At 42.8% G+C, this 18,620-nt stretch overlaps 1 protein-coding gene and 1 pseudogene across 2 annotated transcripts in view; one reads left to right on the top strand and one right to left on the bottom strand.

The window, feature by feature from the left end:
• Positions 1-18,620, top strand: part of FANCD2 (FA complementation group D2) — a 74,323-nt gene that overhangs the window by 16,311 nt on the left and 39,392 nt on the right. The window contains exons 10-18 of one of the 2 annotated variants that reach the window (XM_027773240.1): positions 1,354-1,441; positions 2,410-2,514; positions 3,469-3,569; positions 4,162-4,270; positions 6,051-6,086; positions 8,104-8,247; positions 14,331-14,465; positions 16,327-16,458; positions 17,571-17,681. In XM_027773240.1, coding sequence (XP_027629041.1) covers positions 1,354-1,441; positions 2,410-2,514; positions 3,469-3,569; positions 4,162-4,270; positions 6,051-6,086; positions 8,104-8,247; positions 14,331-14,465; positions 16,327-16,458; positions 17,571-17,681 — 961 coding nt within the window. Of the gene's footprint in view, positions 1-1,353; positions 1,442-2,409; positions 2,515-3,468; positions 3,570-4,161; positions 4,271-4,900; positions 4,937-6,050; positions 6,087-8,103; positions 8,248-14,330; positions 14,466-16,326; positions 16,459-17,570; positions 17,682-18,620 lie in introns of both variants that reach the window. The other variant, XM_006152003.3, reaches the window with a different exon arrangement.
• Positions 8,604-9,376, bottom strand: LOC106735221 (40S ribosomal protein S6 pseudogene; annotated as a pseudogene).

The following is an 18,620-nucleotide window of genomic DNA, read 5'->3' as shown; positions in this document are numbered from 1 at the left end:
TTTTAATACTTCCTTTTCTCCAATTGCCTGTGAGATCCCTGTGCAGACCTCCTGGGTTCCCTGAATTTAGGCTCTTGGGCAGGATGCTGCCTCGAGGCAGAGATCTGTACCACCCCTGTCCTGCTCCATGCCACCTGTCCTTCTGTGTAGTGTCCTCAGAACTCACCACTGTCTTCACCACTGTGTACTCCTGTAGCCTTCTACACATACACTTATCATACTTACCACCCGTTATTGTAACCGTTTTGAGTTTTCTTTTTCCCTTTTTCAAGAATTATTTACGTGTACCAAATGCAATAGTGGTGACCTCTGAACGGTGAGGATGGTGAAGGAGGACTTCTTATTTCTTTGTTGAATTTTTATAATTTTTGTAATGAGCTTATATTATTTTTTGAAATCAAACAATTTTTTTAAAAAAACTATTTATTTTCTATTTGACCAGAGAGGGACAGTGTTAGAGAGAAAATGAGAGAACAAGCTGCCAGGTTCAAGACTTGAACCATTGTCAACCATATGGGAGTCCAGTGCCCTTAACCAGCATGCCACCTGCCAGACCCAAAATCAAACAATTTTTAAACATACTATTAACGATAATTTGCAGTTGGCAGGTGACATAATGGCTAAGGTGCTAGATTCCCACATGGCTGGTTGCTATTCAAATCCCAGACCTGGTAGTTTAAAAATCAAACTAAGCGTGTGTGCATGTGTGCCCAAAATCTCAGGAGGAGAAAGGAGGAGGAGGGATTGTGGCGTGGCCATCTCCTCCCGGCGAGTGATTTCTCCCTCTCTCTCTCCCTCTCCCAAGTCTTGCTGAGGAGCTCACTCGCTCTCTCTCTCTCTCTCTCTCCCTCCCTCTCCCTCTCTCTCTCCCCCTCCCTCCCTCCCTCTCTCTCTCTCTCTCTCTCTCTCCAGTAAGCACATGCTCCCTATGGCAAAAATTTAAAATAATGATAATAATATTTTTTCCCATTAGTAAATAGTATTTTAATAGGAAATAAATATATCCTCTTTTCCCATATTCCCTCTTTTTTTTTAACCAAATGACTCTGCACTTGCCAGAGAAAGAGACAGGGGTAAGATGGAGAAAGCAAACCCCAGTGGGGCGTGGTCACACTATCCTTTCTCTTCTTACTTATTCTGTCAGGATTTTGGACACACATGTACATTGTGCTAGGCATGTTTTTCCAAGACACTGGAACTGGGATTCGAACCGTGGTTGACCACATGGGATCTGGCTCCCTTAACTGCTAGTTCATGGGACCTGCCCTCCCATATTCCAATGAGCGATTTTTCACAAATCTGTCTGACTGTTCAAGTGGTTGATTAATTTTTATCTTTCTCCACCATTCACAGTGACCTACTAACAGATAATACCCCACTGACCGTCCCCATCCTGGATGTCCTGTCCAGCCTCCAACTCGACTCAGACCTTCTGGCTAAGGTAGGGAAGACTCTGCTCTCCAGAAACAGAACCACCTCTCTGACCTCCTGGAATATGATTCTCATTTTGAAATCACACTGAATGACATTTGATCTCTTTTTTTTTTTTCTATTACGATGAGTTTCAGTTGCTATAATATGATTCACTGGTCTGTTTTTATTTTTCTTTTCTTTTAAAGAATTGTTTATTTAATTCCATTTTTGTTGTTATTTTTTTAATTTGACCAGAGACAGAGAAAGGGAAAGGGAGAAAACAAGTTGCCAGGTCCAAGACTCAAACTGCAGTCGGCCATGTGGGAATCCAGCACCTTTAACCACTCTGCCACCTGCTGGCCTCACACTGGTCTGTTTTTAAAAAAAATAAACTTGGGACCAGCTGGTGGGTTGGTGGTTACGACAGCTGGATTCCACATGGCTGACTTTGCAGTTTGAGACCCAGACCCAACGGCTTGAAAATCACTCCAGGTACATGTGCATGCGTGCCCCAAAATCTTGAGAGGAGAATGAAGGAGAAGGGATTGTAGCATGGCCATCTCTCTTGGGGGTGATTTCTCATTTTCCCACTATCTTTGTCTCTTTCTGACAAGTGCGCACACCTTATCGCAAAAATCTAGAAAAAAGGAAAAGAAAGAAAACAAATAACTTGTAGTGGAAACCTGCGTTGTCTGAATATTTACATTTCTCATAGGAATAACAGTTTGTTTATTCCTTCCTGTAAGGAGTTGAGAATTTAGCCTACAAAATGTAAGATAGTAACACTGTCACATTTATCACCTATTTTTGAAGAAGCTGTGGCATTAATAGTTGAAAGTTTGTAATTTGGGAGAAAATAAAAAGAGGTGGTTTTCTTTCTAAATTACAAGTGTGAAAATTGCGAGGAGTGGTTTTTCTAATTTTACCTAACAAGTTAGGACTAGGTTGAGATTGGTAACGTGAAAACATTAAAGGTTTTTGTGCTTTTTATTTTAGGTCCGCCAGTTGGTGATGGATAACTTGTCATCTGTCAGATTGGACGACTTACCTGTGATAGTCAAGTTCATTCTTCATTCCATAACAGCCACGGATGCACTTGAAGTATGCTGTTATTTCCCACCAAACCTAGATAAAGATACATCAGGATACGTTTTGTTTAAAGAGATTTTTGCTATCAGGGCATGTGTGCTTGCTAGAGAGAGAGAGAGACAGACAGATAGACAGAAAGGAAGAAATTAACGCCCGGGAGGATGACCACGCCGCAGTCCCTTCTCTGGTTTCCTCTTGGGGATTTTGGGCACGCACATGTGCCCAGTGTGAGTTTGAGACTGCTGGGTCCAGGACTTGCACTGGTTGGCCATGTGGGAGTCCAGCGATGTAACCATCACTCCATCTGCTGTTCCCAAGGATAAATTGTGTAATAACTCCCAATTGTTCTTTTTTGTCACCATACTAATTGATAAGCTAGTTAATCCTATTAGCATTAAAGGAAGGAAATGAAGCTACTAGTTTAATTATTTTACATAAACTGCTACAGATTATATTTTCTTTTCTTCTTCTTTTTTTTTTTTGGAGAGGTTTTTGCCACAGGGCGCGTGAGCTCGCCAGACAGACAGAGACAGAGAGAGAGAAAGCGAGAAATCACACCCCAGGGGGGATGGCCACGCTGCAATCCCTTCTCCTCCATTCTCCTCTCGGGATCTTGGGCACGCACATGCGCCCGGCGTGAGTTTTAAGCCACCAGGTCTGGGACTCGAACTGCGGTTGACTACATGGGAGTCCAGCGACATAGCCATTATGCTAACTGCTGGTCCCTACAGATTATATTTTCTCTTTCTGGGTAGTGCCTCAAGGAATTTTGGAATTTTGGATGTGGATAGGTTATACTTGTATTAGTTCTTCTCATCAACTCTCTTTCAAACTTCCTTGTATAATAAGATTTACATTTTTCCTTCCTTGTTCTTTCGGGAGGCTGTTATAGTTCTGGTGAGAAAATAGAGTGGGCCTGTCCACCATGAGTGAGCAGAACACATAGCTGACACTTGCTTTACACAGGTAATTTCTGAGCTTCGGGAGAAGTTGGATCTTCAGCATTGTATTTTGCCATCACGGTTCCTGGCTTCCCAAAGCAAGTTGAAAAGTAAAGGTCGAGCAAGGTATACAGCTTCTCTATAGTTGCTACTCCTTTTCTCACAGAAAAGAATGTTCCATACTTAGCCTGAGCAGTTCGAACTTAACACTTAACTGGGGCCAGCAGGTGGTGTGGTGGTTAAGGTGCTGGACTCCCACATGGCCAACTGCCGTTTGAGTCACAGACCCTGTGGCTTGCTTCTTCACTTCTCTCTCTCTCTCTCTCTGTCTGTCTCTCTCCCTCTCTCCTCCTCCCCGTCTCTCTCTGGTGAACACATGTGCCCTGTAGCAAATTTAAAAAGTGATAATGATAATAAATAAAATTAAATAAATAATTTTTAAAAAACATGAAGAACTTACCACTTAGAACTATAAATGATGATAATTACATTCTCATACAATATTATGCAGTTTTTGAAAAAATCACGTGCACGTGCATGTCTGTGTATTTGCTCAGCTATTCAGGTCCATCCACGCAGACTCCGGTACAGTTTATTAGCCATCTTACACATGAGGTTGTGACTTGCTCCCCATGGCTTATAACCGGGAACCAGATCTTGTAAGCTTGTCTGTGGTAAGCTGAAAAGAAAAAAAATGTTCTCTCCTCCGCTACTGTAGTTCTTCAGGGAATCAAGAGAGCAGCGGTCAAGACTGTGTTCTCCTCCTCTTCGATATAATAAAGTCAGCTGTTAGGTATGAGAAAACCATTTCTGAAGCCTGGATCAAGGTGAGTGAGAACTTTGAAACTTTGAAGATCAAGGTGGAAATCAGTGACAGATGAAATATTAAATATTCGGGAAAGTCATGGTGTATTTTTGCATAGAAAAATACATTATGAGGGCTGGCAGGTGGTGTGGTGGTTAACAGCATTGGACTCTCACATAGCTGACCACAGTTCAAGTCCTGGACCTGGAGGCTCGCTTTCTTACTGTCTCTCTCGCTCTCTCTGTCCCTCTTTGGTCAGATTGAAAAATAAGTAAATAAATAAAGTTAAATAAAATAATTCTTTAAAACAAAGAGAAAAGATGGGGACTAGCAAGTGGCGTGGTGGTTAAGGTGCTGGACACTCCCTCATGGCAGACCATGGTTGGAGTCCGGGACCCTGGTGGCTTGCTTGCTTGCTCTCTCTCTCTCTCTCTCATCAAATTAAAATAAATGAATGAATAAATAAAATTAAAAAAAAAAAGTAAAGAAAAATACATCATGACTTTTCCAACTGACCCAGTAAGTTAAAAGTCATTCAGATGGAAATGATAGATGATAGTTAATGGATGGGCAGGTGGGCTTTCAAATAAGAGAAAAAGTCTTGTTGAATAAGGTAAAATATGTTCCACTGATGTGACCCTTATCTTTCCAGGCAATTGAAAGAATTTCCTCCGTGTCTGAACACAAGGTAACGTCCATGTACTATGAATTAAAGTGTTGCAGACTTTATAAACTAGTGACGTTGGCCAGCTTTCCCTCATGCTTCCATTTTCTTCCTCCCTTCAATCATCCTTCTGTGCCTCTGTCACTGTGCTGATAAACATTCGTTATCTGGGGAAGAAGAGCTGAGGGAATGAGTTGCCAGATGGTCTGCCACTATTCATTAATCCTGGCAATAAAATTATAGTATCCATAAAGGGAAATATTAATGTTCCAGGGGCCAGCAGGTGGCATGGTGGTTAAGGTGCTAGACACTCCCACATGGCCAACCATGGTTCAAGTCCTGGACCTGGTGGCTTGCTTTTACACTTTCCTTCTCTCTATGTATCTGTCTTTTTGTCAAATGAAAATAAATGAATGAATAAGTAAAATTAAATATAATAAATTAAAATCTTGTTTAAAAAAATATTAACATTCCAAACAAGCACTGAGTTGTAGTCCGAAAAGTTCAGAGTTCCCTGATGAAGAGATGAATAATGTAGCCACCATAGGAACCAGCAGTTAGCATAATGGCTATGTTGCTGGACTCCCATGTAGTCGACCACGGTTCGAGTCCCAGACTCAGTGGTTTAAACTCACGCCAGGGGCGTGTGTGTGTGTGTGCCCAAGATCCCGAGAGGAAAATGGGGGAGGAGGGATTGCGGCGTGACCATCCCCCCTGGCGGGTGATTTCTCGCTTTCTGTCTCTATGTTTCTGTCTGTCTGTCTGGCAAGCTCACGTGCCCTATAGTGAAAATCTCTCCAAAAAAAAGAACGTAGCCACCTCGTTCCTGAGTCAGGTCCCCGTTGCAGTCTGAGTGCTCTTCCTACCACTCAAGATAATGGCATTCCCTGTTCAATTTCCCTTTGGCCGTGTAGACCTCACTAGTGCGGATCAGACAGTCCATCGCTGCCAGGACGGGTCTTAGTCCGTTTATGCTGCTCTAACAGAGTACCTGAGACTTGGGAATTGATACGCAACAGAAATGTATTGGCTCTCAGTGACTTGGAAAACACACTGGGCCCGAGTGTTTGTGTGCCCTGAATCCCGAGAGAATGGAGAGGTAAAATATGTTCCACTGATGTGACCCTTATCTTTCCAGGCAATTGAAAGAATTTCCTCCGTGTCTGAACACAAGGTAACGTCCATGTACTATGAATTAAAGTGTTGCAGACTTTATAAACTAGTGACGTTGGCCAGCTTTCCCTCATGCTTCCATTTTCTTCCTCCCTTCAATCATCCTTCTGTGCCTCTGTCACTGTGCTGATAAACATTCGTTATCTGGGGAAGAAGAGCTGAGGGAATGAGTTGCCAGATGGTCTGCCACTATTCATTAATCCTGGCAATAAAATTATAGTATCCATAAAGGGAAATATTAATGTTCCAGGGGCCAGCAGGTGGCATGGTGGTTAAGGTGCTAGACACTCCCACATGGCCAACCATGGTTCAAGTCCTGGACCTGGTGGCTTGCTTTTACACTTTCCTTCTCTCTATGTATCTGTCTTTTTGTCAAATGAAAATAAATGAATGAATAAGTAAAATTAAATATAATAAATTAAAATCTTGTTTAAAAAAATATTAACATTCCAAACAAGCACTGAGTTGTAGTCCGAAAAGTTCAGAGTTCCCTGATGAAGAGATGAATAATGTAGCCACCATAGGAACCAGCAGTTAGCATAATGGCTATGTTGCTGGACTCCCATGTAGTCGACCACGGTTCGAGTCCCAGACTCAGTGGTTTAAACTCACGCCAGGGGCGTGTGTGTGTGTGTGCCCAAGATCCCGAGAGGAAAATGGGGGAGGAGGGATTGCGGCGTGACCATCCCCCCTGGCGGGTGATTTCTCGCTTTCTGTCTCTATGTTTCTGTCTGTCTGTCTGGCAAGCTCACGTGCCCTATAGTGAAAATCTCTCCAAAAAAAAGAACGTAGCCACCTCGTTCCTGAGTCAGGTCCCCGTTGCAGTCTGAGTGCTCTTCCTACCACTCAAGATAATGGCATTCCCTGTTCAATTTCCCTTTGGCCGTGTAGACCTCACTAGTGCGGATCAGACAGTCCATCGCTGCCAGGACGGGTCTTAGTCCGTTTATGCTGCTCTAACAGAGTACCTGAGACTTGGGAATTGATACGCAACAGAAATGTATTGGCTCTCAGTGACTTGGAAAACACACTGGGCCCGAGTGTTTGTGTGCCCTGAATCCCGAGAGAATGGAGGAGAAGGAATTGCAGCATGGCCATCCTCCATCGGGGGTTGATTTCTCACTTTCCCTGTGATAGTCCATGTGGGAGTCCCGTGCCTGTAACCACCACGCCACCTGCCGGCCCTCATGACTGCAGAATATTTTAAAACAGCTACTGTAGTTTATTTTATCTATTCCCATATTGGTGGGCATTTACAGTCTTTCCAACCTCTCATTAGGTAATCTTTCTAACATAATGAAAATATGTACTGGAGTTGACAAGAGATTTAATCGTCTTTCTTTATGTAAATGTGAGAATGTTAAAAGGTACTTATTTAAAAATACCACTTTTATTTGTATTCTTTTTATTTTTAATTATTTTACTTAACTTTATTTATTTATTTATTTTAATTTGTGGCCATCCCCCATGGAGGGTCGTCTTTTCGCTTTCCCTCTCACCTTCTCTGTCTCTTTCTCTGGCACGTGCATGCACCCCAATGCATAAGCCTCTATTTTTTTAAAAAAATACCAGTGGTTAGTAATTGTGGCACTTTATTTATTTATTTATTTTTGGGGACAGGTTTTCGCTATAGGGCACGTGCGCTCGCCAGACAGACAGAGAGAAACATAGAGACAGAAAGCGAGAAATCACCACTAGAGGGGATGGTCACGCCGCAATCCCTTCTCCTCTGTTCTCCTCTCGGGATCTTGGGCACGCACGCACATGTGCCCAGCGTGAGTTTTAAGCCACCGGGTCTGGGACGCGAACCGTGGTCAACTGCTGGTTCCCGCACTTTATTTTTGAAAATATTTCGGAGTTTTGTGAAAACGCAGATATTTCCACCGAGTATGTGAAGCAGATTTGTATCATTCATTCTGTGTTTTAATGGAGAGAAGTTGAGAGCTGCTGTTTCCTTACAGTAAATGCACTGATTTTATTAAGCGGTTTTCCTATTGTTTTGTGTTTTTTGACAATAGACTTTTGACCTGGCAATGCTTCTCATCATCTATAGCACCAACACTCAGACAAAGAAGTACATCGAGAGGGTGCTAAGGAATAAGATTCGGTCAGGCTGCATCGAGGATCAACTGCTACAGGGCACCTTCTACATTCATTACACGGTAAGTGTCAGAGAAACAGGCATTAGTATGACAGTTACGGAGACCATCTTGACCTTTCCTAGCTAGCACGGGGATCTTTGTGTAACTTCTGCTAGATGTTGACCTTTTTTTTTTTTTTTTAGAAGTCCAAGTCATTTATTTCCAACTTTGTTCCATGCCTTTCTGAAGAGGCAGCACCTGTTTTATGCTAAAAATCCCTTCCTACACCATGTCTCCTTTTCCATAGCAGGACAGTACCAGTCTCCAAATATGAATACCACTTCCCCTTAGATGCTGTAGGATTGCTCTATCCACCTCCCATTTTCTATGACTTGAGTTTCTCTGTCTTGTCTAGTTCAATGAAAAGACAAAAGAGATTTGAGATCCAATCTTATTTATTTCTTTCTCATAAAAATCTTATTTTTGACTGGATTCAGACTTAGAAGTAGAAGCTCTCAGAGGGGACAGCCTACGTCTCTTCACTGTCTGTTCTTGGCTTTTTTCTTTAGCCTCCTTCATTCTCTTGGCCAAAAGTTGAGCATAGTCTGCTGCCTCTTCCTTATTTTTCTTAGTACGTTGTTTCTTGAGGGCAGTATGCCAGTGTTTGTGTTGCAGGACACGGGGAGTCACAAGACGCTGAATCTTGGGTGCTTTGGTCCTAGGATTCTTACCTTCTTTATTTAAGGGCTTTCTTACAACATATTGGCGGACATCATCTTCTTTAGAGAGATTGAAAAGTTTTTGGATTCTGCTAGCTTTCTTAGGCCCCAGGTGACGAGGCACGGTAGTATCAGTCAGTCCTGGAATATTCTTCTCCTTTTTTAACAATAACCGAGTTGAGAATGCTGAGATTGGCATCCACAATGCAACCCCGAACAGATTTTCGCTTCCTTTCCCCAGTTCTCCTTGGTCTGTAACAGGAATGTCCCTTACTCAGTAGCAGGCAGACACGACCGTGGGTCAAGATGCCCTGCTTCATAGGGAAACCTTGTTTGTCGTTTCCACCCCTGACCCTTCCATTCTTCACCCAGAGCATCAGCACAACTTCTGTGGCCATACTCTTCTCATAAAAAGTACAAAGTTTGTGTTTATCGTCCACTTCAATGAGTTTCTGGCAGCCCGTGGCTGGGAAGGAGATGTTCAGCTTCATCTTGAAGCAGCTGACCTCCTCCAAGTCACCACGAAAATGAGCCTAGGTGTTGATCTTTGATAGGGAGTTCAGGATATTTTCTTTTTTTCTTTTTTCCTTTTTTGGAGAGGTTTTTGCTATAGGATTGTGTGCGCACCAGAGAAACAGAGAGACAGGAAGTGAGAAAACACACACACACACACACACACACACACACACACACACACACACGCCAGGGAGTATGGCCACAACCCCTTTGCCTCCATTCTCCTCTTGGGATCTTGGGCATGCATACACACGTGCCCAGCTTGAATTTAAGCCTCCAAATCTGGGACTCGAACCGTGGTTGACTACATGGAGTCCAGCAATATAGCCATTATGCTAACTGCTGGTCCTAGGAGTTCAGTATTTTTGTTTTGTTTTGAGAGATTTTTGCTGTAGGGTGTGTGTTCTCACCAGAAAGACATAGAGAGACAGAGAGACAGAAAACGAGAAATCACTCCTTAGAGGGGATGGCACACTGCAATCCCTTCTCCTTTCTCCCTTCTCCTCGGGATCTTGGGCACGCAGGTGCACACGCCTGGTGTCAGTTTAAGCCACCGGGTCTGGGATTCAAACCGCTGTCGACTACATGGGAGTCCAGGGACATGGCCATTATGCCAACTGCTGGTCCCAAGTTCAATATATTTTAAAACAGTAGGATTGGGCCCAGCAGGTGGCGTGGTGGTTAAGAGTGCTGGATTCCCACATGGTTGACTGAAGTTTGAGTCCCAGACCTGGCAGCTTGCTTTCTCACTTTCTCTGTCTCTCTCTGGTCAAATTAAGTAAATAAATGAACTTAAATAAAAAATAAACAGTTCTTTTAAAATTAAAAATAGTAGGATTGGGACCAGCAGGCGGTGTGGTGGTTAAGGTGCTGGACACTCCCACATGGCGACTGTTCAAGTCCTGGATCTGGTGGCTTGCTTTCTTCACTCCCCCACCCCCTCTCTCTGTCTCTCTCTGGTCAAATTAAAATAAATGGATGAATAAATAAAATTAAAATTAATAATTCTTTAAAAAAAAATAACAGTAGGATTATTACTTAACCAGATTGAGATGTTTTGGTTTTAATAAACCAACCTAGATTTTCATCTTTTTAGCAAAATGTTCACAAAATTTGTTTATATTGGGAACCAGCAGTTAGCATAATGGCTATGTCACTGGATTCCCATGCAGTCGACCGTGGTTCGCGTCCCGGACCCGGTGGCTTAAAACTCACGCCAGGCACGTGTACGTGCGTGCCGAAGATCCCGAGAGGAGAATGGAGGAGAAGGGATTGTGGCGTGACCATCCCCCCCAGGGGGTGATTTCTTGCTTTATGTCTCTATGTCTCTCTCTGTCTGTCTGGCGAGGGCATGCGCCCTATAGCGAAAAACCTCTCCAAAAAGAAAAATTTTGTTTATATTGAATTTATTTAACTAAATCCCAAATATTTTTCGTTGGAAATGTTCTAATTTGGATTATCTGATTCCATATTGAATAACTTGATTTTTTTGTAAAAGGTTTTTGCCATAGGGCACATGTGCTCCCCAAAGAGAGATAGACAGTGAGAGGGAAAGTGAGAAATCACCCTCCAGGGATCAGCAGTTAGTGTAATGGCTATGTCGCTGAACTCCCACGTAGCCAACCACGGTTTGAGGCACATACCCAGTGGCTTAAACTACAGCCGGGCACACCCAGTGGCTTAAACTCAAGCCGGGCACATGTGCGTGCATGCCTAAGATTCCTGAGAAGAGAATGGAGGAGAAGAGATTGCGTTTGGCCATCCCCCCTGGGGGGGTGATTTCTCACTTTCTGTCTCTCTGTCTCTCTCTGGTGAGCGCACATGTGACACAGTCCCTTCTCTTCCATTCTCCTGGGATTTGGGGCATGCATGCACACATGCCCAGTGTAATTTTCAAGCCTCCAAGTCTGGGACTGGAACTGCGAGTGGCCATGTGGAATCCGGTGCCTTAACCACTATGCTACCTGCTGGCACCCAAATAATTTGATTTTTGAAAGTGGAGGTCCTTACAGCGCTCATGTAAAATTTCATCTCCTGATTTCATCCCACTGTTCAAGAGACTTTCAGATCTATTGCAGTAATCATTTTCATTGTCTATCTTTGTGATTTGTATCTTCAACAAACTTGCCTTCTCTATCCTGTTCCAAGTAGTTTATGAAAACTCTGAGAAAAATAGGATGAGAGGAATGCTAGCAGAGACATAAATATGAATCTTCACTATCTGACCATTTAAAACTGAACCTGGAGGCCTGCAGGTAACATCGTGGTTAAGGTGCTAGACTCTCATGCAGTCAACTGGTTCAAGTCCTGTACCCAGTAGCTTCAAACTCACACCAGGCACATGTGCATGTGTGCCCAAAATTCTGAGAAGAGAATGAAGGAGAAGAGATTGCAGTATAGCCAACCCCTGGGGAGGTGATTTCTTGCTTTCTGCCTCTGTCTCTCCAGCAAGTGCACATGTCTTATAGCAAAAATCTCTTTCAGCAACAACAAAAAGAAAACTGTGAACCTGGGGCCAGCATGGGTCAAAGAGGTTAAAGCAGCTGGATCCCAGGTAGCTGACTCTGAGGTTCGAGTCCTGGGCCTAGCAGGGTCCAGGTACGTATACATGTGTCACCAAAATCTCAAGAGGAGATTGAGAGAGAAGGAATTGTGATATGGCCATCTTTCCTGGGGGGCGATTTCTCACTTTTGTAATCTGTCTTTCTGTCTCTCTGGTGATTGCATGTGTCCTGTAGCAGAAACTAGAACAACAGACAAACTATGGTTTTCATGATGGCCAGCAGATAGCATGGTAGCTAAGGTGCTGAGTTCCCACATGGCTGACCATGGTTTGAGTCACAGACCTGGTGTCTTGAAAATCACAACAAATAAATAAATAAGCAAATGTTTACAAAGAACCAAAAAACTGTGAACCTAAGGTACTGATTTCTCTCAAAATGGAAACCATTCATTTTAATTTTTTTTTTCCAGAAAGGTTTCTGCTATAGGGCGCACACACTTGCCAGAAAGACAGAGAGAGACAGAGAGAGAGAAAGCAAGAAATCTCCCTCCCGGGGGGATGGCCACTCTGCAGTCCCTTCTCCTCTTGGGCACACACGCACACGCACCCGGTGTGAATTTAAGCCACCGGGTCTGGGACTAGAACCGTGGTCGCCTACATGGGAGTTCAGCGACATAGCCGTTACGCTAATTGCTAGTCCCTCCTTTTAAATTTTGTAAATTCAGACTGGTGTTTTGCCAGCTAAATAGTCAGTGTCTTAACAGTATAGAATTTTTTAGAAAAATGGCTGAGTCAGTGGTTTGTGGCTTGCTTAGAAACTAAGAAGAATATCTGTATAATTTTATCTTGTATTCTCTTCTGTGTTTATTTCTGGTAGTTAAATATGTTAGACTAATTTTCTAGAGGGTAGACATCATATAATTTTTATTGAATTTTTTTATGAAGCATTACACCCAGAACTTAATATAATTTTTTTTTAAATTGTGATGATACCAGATTTGATTGTGGTGGCATGAGCCTACAATTTTATCTACTTGGGCATCTGAGTCAGAAGAAAAGAAGAATTGTTCATCTGTGACCAGCCTGGGCAACATAGCGAGACCCTATCTTTTTTTATTATTATTATTTTTGGAGAGGTTTTTGCTATAGGGTGCATGTGCTTGCCAGAAAGACAGAGAGAGAGAGAAACAGAAAGTGAGAAATCATCCCCCAGGGGGATGGCCACGCTGCAATCCCTTCTCCTCCATTCTCCTCTCGGGATCTTGGGCACACGCGCTCGGTATGAGTTTAAGCCACCAGGTATGGGACTCGAACCACGATCGACTACATGGGAGTCCAGTGACATAACCATTATGCCAATTGCTGGTCCCAGACCCTGTCTCTCTTCAAAGAAAAGATGATATAGTAAAGAAACTGGACGCACTGACTGACGATGTGTTCCGGGTCCATTAGTGTCCCTCTGCGTTGCGTTGTTAGGACAGCAGTGATCACTTCTGGTCTTGGTCTTCCTTAGCAGGAACCAGTGCACTTAGCATTGATCCTTACGTACTGACTTCGAATCATGATCAAGGCATAGTGGGCTTCCCCTGGGGAGATAGTATGATCAAGAGAGGAAACTGGAATTTACGATATCTGGCTTCTACTCCCAAACTGCAAATAGAAATAGTATTGTTGGGCTTGCAATTTAGCTTCTTGGAGTTTCAAGGTTGGTCTTTTGTTTTGGTTTGGTTTGGTTTAATTTATTAATTTGCCAGGGGGCCCATGTGCTTGCCTGAGAGAGACAGAGAGACGGAAAGAATGAAAAAGCACTGTCCATGAACAGTGGTCACGTCTCTGTTCTTTTCCATTTCTCTCTCCTTTTGGGATTTTGAGCTCACGTGCATATGTGCCTGGCGTGTTTATCAGGCCACTGGGTCCAGGACTCAAACTGCACACTTGCCTGTGCGGGATCCAGCTGCCTTAACCACTGCACCACTAGCTGGCCCCAAGGTTGATTCTTTTCCTTTTTTAAAAAATTATTTATTTAATTTTATTTATTACCATGATTATTACTATTATTTTAATTCGCCATAAGACACATGCAGTCACCAGAAAGAGAGAGAGAGAAAGAAATGAGCAAGCAGGCCACTCGGTCTAGGATTTGAACCTCAATGAACCACTTGAGAGTCCAGCTCCTTAACCACCATGTCACCTGCCGGCCCCTGAGTTGATTCTTAACCATACGTGGAATTCCATTGATCTTGGGATAAAACGCAGGGTGGTGAAGGATTAGTCTCAGTAAAGCAAAAATGAATGTGCCTTAAGTGAAAGTGCTAGTTGGGGAATAGAACTTTGAACTCTGGTGTCCTAAAAGGATAAACAACTCTTGGCTCCTGTAAGAACTGTTGTCCCACGGCTTCTTTTCTCTCTTTACTCTCCCCCTCAAGGTTCTGAAGGATATTTGTCCGTCCATTCTGTCACTGGCTCAGAGTTTGCTTCACTCCCTCGATCCAAATACGATGTCGTTTGGCAGTCTCCTATACAAATACGCATTTAGATTTTTTGACACTTACTGCCAGCAGGTATGTTGAAATGTTTATTCGTGCAAGGAAGGAACAAGGAAAAGGAAAGAAAGGCAATTCAAAATGAATTGCATGTGATCTGATGTTTATTTCTTGTCGGAAGGCACTGAGGGGGAGAACTCTTTGAACTGGGACTTGGGAAAGCCTGATTAAACTGAAGCGATTGCACTAGATGATCTAACGCGGTAAAATTCTCTGGATCTAAAATTAAGGCCCAGATCTAGTCTACTTCAAAGAAACCTTGACATAAAGGACTGTGGTTAGCAGGTGATTTTCACAGCACAGGAATAGGAGTTAAATTTGGTTTGCAAATGATCTACTTCCAGTTGAACCTAGAGTTGTTTTCTGGAAAAAGTATGATGAAAAACAAACGAACAAAAAATGCTTGAGGGCCTAAGCCTGTTCCCATGAACATGATACATAATTTGGGGGGGAGGGTAAGAGGTTTTTGCCCTAGGGCGTGTGCACTCGAGGGGAGAGACAGTGAGCAGGAAAGTGAGAAATCACCCCCTGGGGGATGGCCACGCTACAATCCCTTTTCCTCCATTCTCCTCCCAGGATCTTGAGCACATGCTTATGCACCTAGGGTGAGTTTCAAGCTACCTGTTTTGGAACTCAAACCGTGGTCAGCCATGGGGGAGTCCAACAACATACCACTCCACTGTTTGCTGGACCCAATACATAAAATTGAATAGCTCATATCCAGAGAGGGAGTGCTTTGCTTGTAGAAGTGATTATCAAAGTAAATAAATGAAATGTCTTATTTTGTATTTGTATATATAATGTATTTATTACTAGCAATGTTAAAACACATTTCAATGAAACTATTACAATGAAATAAAACTTTTTAAAATTTATTTATTTTTTTTAGAGGAATTTTTGCCATAAGGTGCATGTGCTCACCAGAGAGACGGAGAGACAGAAAGTGAGAAATCACCCCCCGGGGAGATGGCCATGCCACGATCCTTTCTTCTCCATTCTCCTCTCGGGATTTTGGGCACATGTGCCTGACATATGTTTCAAGCCACCAGGTCCAAGACTCGAACCGCAGTGGACTACATGGCAGTCCAGCAGTATAACCATTATGCCACCTGCTGGTCCCAACTTTTTAAAAATTTAAAGCAGAGCAATAGATGCGTCTAACATGAACTAGCTATTGCAATTACGAATATAATTCTATTACGACTCTGTTATGGAGCAGCAGTGTAAAGGAGAGGGAAAAATTACATACAAGACTCTTTTTTGAACCCAGTTAATGTCTTGGAGGAGCTGTTGTAACCCACATTTGCTTGGAAGCATGCAAGTCTCACCTGTAATGTGTAGAGAAATCCTTTGGGACCTTCAGTTCCTTTGATACAATATTTTCAAGAAATTCCAACAGCTTAAGTATAACTACAAGTTAAAGGTTAAATTTATGAGACAAAGAAACAGATTACCCTAAGGAGCAAAGAGCAAAATCAGGAGGGCTTAGACCTTGTAGAAAGTCGATCAGACCCAAATGGTAGTGTAGTTACGTTGGTGTGATCCTAAATCTCCTGAAATTAGATAGTAGATGAAGGGATTGGGTAGACTGTGATTTTTTAAAGTATTTATTTAATTTTATAAATTTTATATATTATTATTATTTCTTAATTTGACCAGAGAGAGACAGAGAAAGTGAGAAAGCAGGCCCCAGGTCTGGAACTTCAGCCAGGGTCAGCCATGTGGGAGTCCAGTGCCTAAACCACCACGCCACCTGCCGGCCCCAGGTGGGCAGTGATTTTTAACAGTAGTGATCAGAGAGGCCTCAGGCATGAACCCTTGTAGAATGGCCATCCCATATTCTTATTTCACGCTGTCCTGTTGACTCTCTCCTGTGTAGGAAGTGGTTGGTGCTCTAGTGACCCATATCTGCAGTGGGAATGAAACTGAAGTTGATACTGCTTTGGATGTCCTCCTGGATTTGGTAGTGCTCAACTTGTCTGCCATGAGACTGAATGCTGTCTTTATAAAGGTAACCACTGGCTTCATCGTCATATCTATTAGTTAATAGTTAATCATTTATTATGTTTATTTTTCTGTTTTTTTTTTTTTTTTTGCCAGAGAGCACTTGCACTTGTCAGAGGTAGAGAGAGAGACAGACAGATAGACAGACATATATAGTGAGAGAGGGAGGAAGGGAGAAGTAGAAAGCAGCCCATAGTGGGGTGTAGTAACACTTGTGATCCCTTCTCCATTTCTCCAACCTGTCAGGATTTTGAGCAAGTACTCTGTGTGTGTGTGTTTGTGTGTGTGTGTGTGTGTGTGTGTGTGTGTTGTTTTTTGGTTTTGTTTTTTGCTGTAGTGCACATGCGCTTGCCAGAAAGACAGAGACAGAGACAGAAAGCAAGAAATCACCCCCCAGGGGGGATGGCCACTCCGTAATCCCTTCTCCTCCATTTTCCTCTCTGGATTTTTGGCACGCACGCACATGCGCCCGGCATGAGTTTAAGCCACCAGGTCCAGGACTTAAACTGCAGTTGACTACATAGGAGTCCAGTGACGTAGCCATTACACCAACTGCTAGTCTTGTGTGTGTTTTAATTGTAACTTCATTTTAACTTTTTCATTGAAGAATTGTTATTTTTTATTTTTCTGTGAAGAAGCTATGTAAATACGTTCTAGTTCTGGGACTGCAGGAACTGGGGGTTAGTCCCAGAAGCCAAGGCAGCCCTCCTTCCACACTCCAGGCTGGGCAGCGATCAGCTCAGGCAAGGAGGCCCTTTTGCTCCTGCTAACTCCCCCATGTGTTTTTCAAGCCACTGAGGCCAGGATTTGAATGGCAGTCAGCCACGTGGTGTCCAGTTCCCTTAAAGTAAGGCCATGGGATGGCCTTACTTTGTCCTCCGACTCATCTATTCATGCGTTAATTATGTAGCAAACACTTCTCTATCCATAGCTGCAAGAGCTGTTTGAGAATATCACATCTTTGGGCTCTGAACATAGCTTTTAGAACTTACACTTTTGGGAAACAGATACCTATGTATCAACGTGGGCTTTTTTTTTTAATGATTATATTTTACTTTAAAGGGAAAAAATGATAGCTGCCAGTCTCATTGTTGGCAATTTTTTTAAATCCCCTTCCAGGGCATCTTAGATTACCTGGATAATATGTCCCCTCAGCAAATACGAAAACTCTTCTATATTCTGAGCACACTGGCCTTCCGAAAGCAGCATGAAGCCAGCAGCCACATCCAGGTAAGAGGAAATACGCTGAGAAAGAATCTTTCGGTCACTTCATTTGAAATTTGCTGAACAAAATCACTCCGGCCTGTGTAGTAGTAGAAATAAAATACATAGCCACAGTCTTGATTTATGTTTGTTTTTTTGTTTGTTTGTTTCTTGTATTTTTTTTGTTGTTGTTGTTTGTGTTTTGACCACAAGCATTCTATGCCAGGTAATGAGAGGCCAGGTAAATGAAATCTTCCACCTCAAGGAGCTTAGTCTACAGGGTGGAGATGGGTCTGTAATCAGCTAACCATGAAACTAAGAAAAGCTACTTGGGTTCTGTACTGGGGGCCATAGGGACACATGATTCCTTTGTTCCCTAGGGAACGTCTCTACTATCTAACATCAACTTTTCTCTGCTTGCCTTCGTTCGTGGGCCCCAGTCACCGAAAATGCCAGGCAAAGGAACTTAAAATAAGGCTGGGTTGGAATTGTAACCCAGAGCTCTTTTGTATCTTTAGTGCCACCTTCTGGCAGTAATCCATACTAACTGTAGCTTTAAACTCCCCCTCCATTTTTGTTAAATTTATTTTTTATTTTACTTATTTATTTTTTTAATTTGACAGAGACAGGTCTGGGACTTGAACCGTTGTCAGCTATGTGGGAGTTTCCAGCACCTTAACCATCATTCCACCTGCTGGTCCCTTATTTATTTATTTATTTATTTTTGGAGAGATTTTTTTGCTATAGGATACGTGAGCTCACCAGAGAGACAGAAAGCAAGAAACACCCCCACCGGGGAGGGATAGCCATGCCACAACTCCTTCTCCTCCGTTCTCCTCCTTAATATCCTCACAGTATTACATTTTCCAGTCTTTCAATATGGATCTCTTTCCATTTACTTTAATTTCTTTCAGCAGTGTTCTATGGTTTTTAATGTACAAGTATTCTGCCTCACTGGTTAAGTTT

This window comes from Tupaia chinensis, unplaced genomic scaffold (genome assembly GCF_000334495.1).
Source record: "Tupaia chinensis unplaced genomic scaffold, TupChi_1.0 Scaffold000333_1, whole genome shotgun sequence".
NCBI classification, from domain to species: Eukaryota; Metazoa; Chordata; class Mammalia; order Scandentia; family Tupaiidae; genus Tupaia; species Tupaia belangeri.
This window is presented reverse-complemented; position numbering and strand designations above follow the sequence as displayed.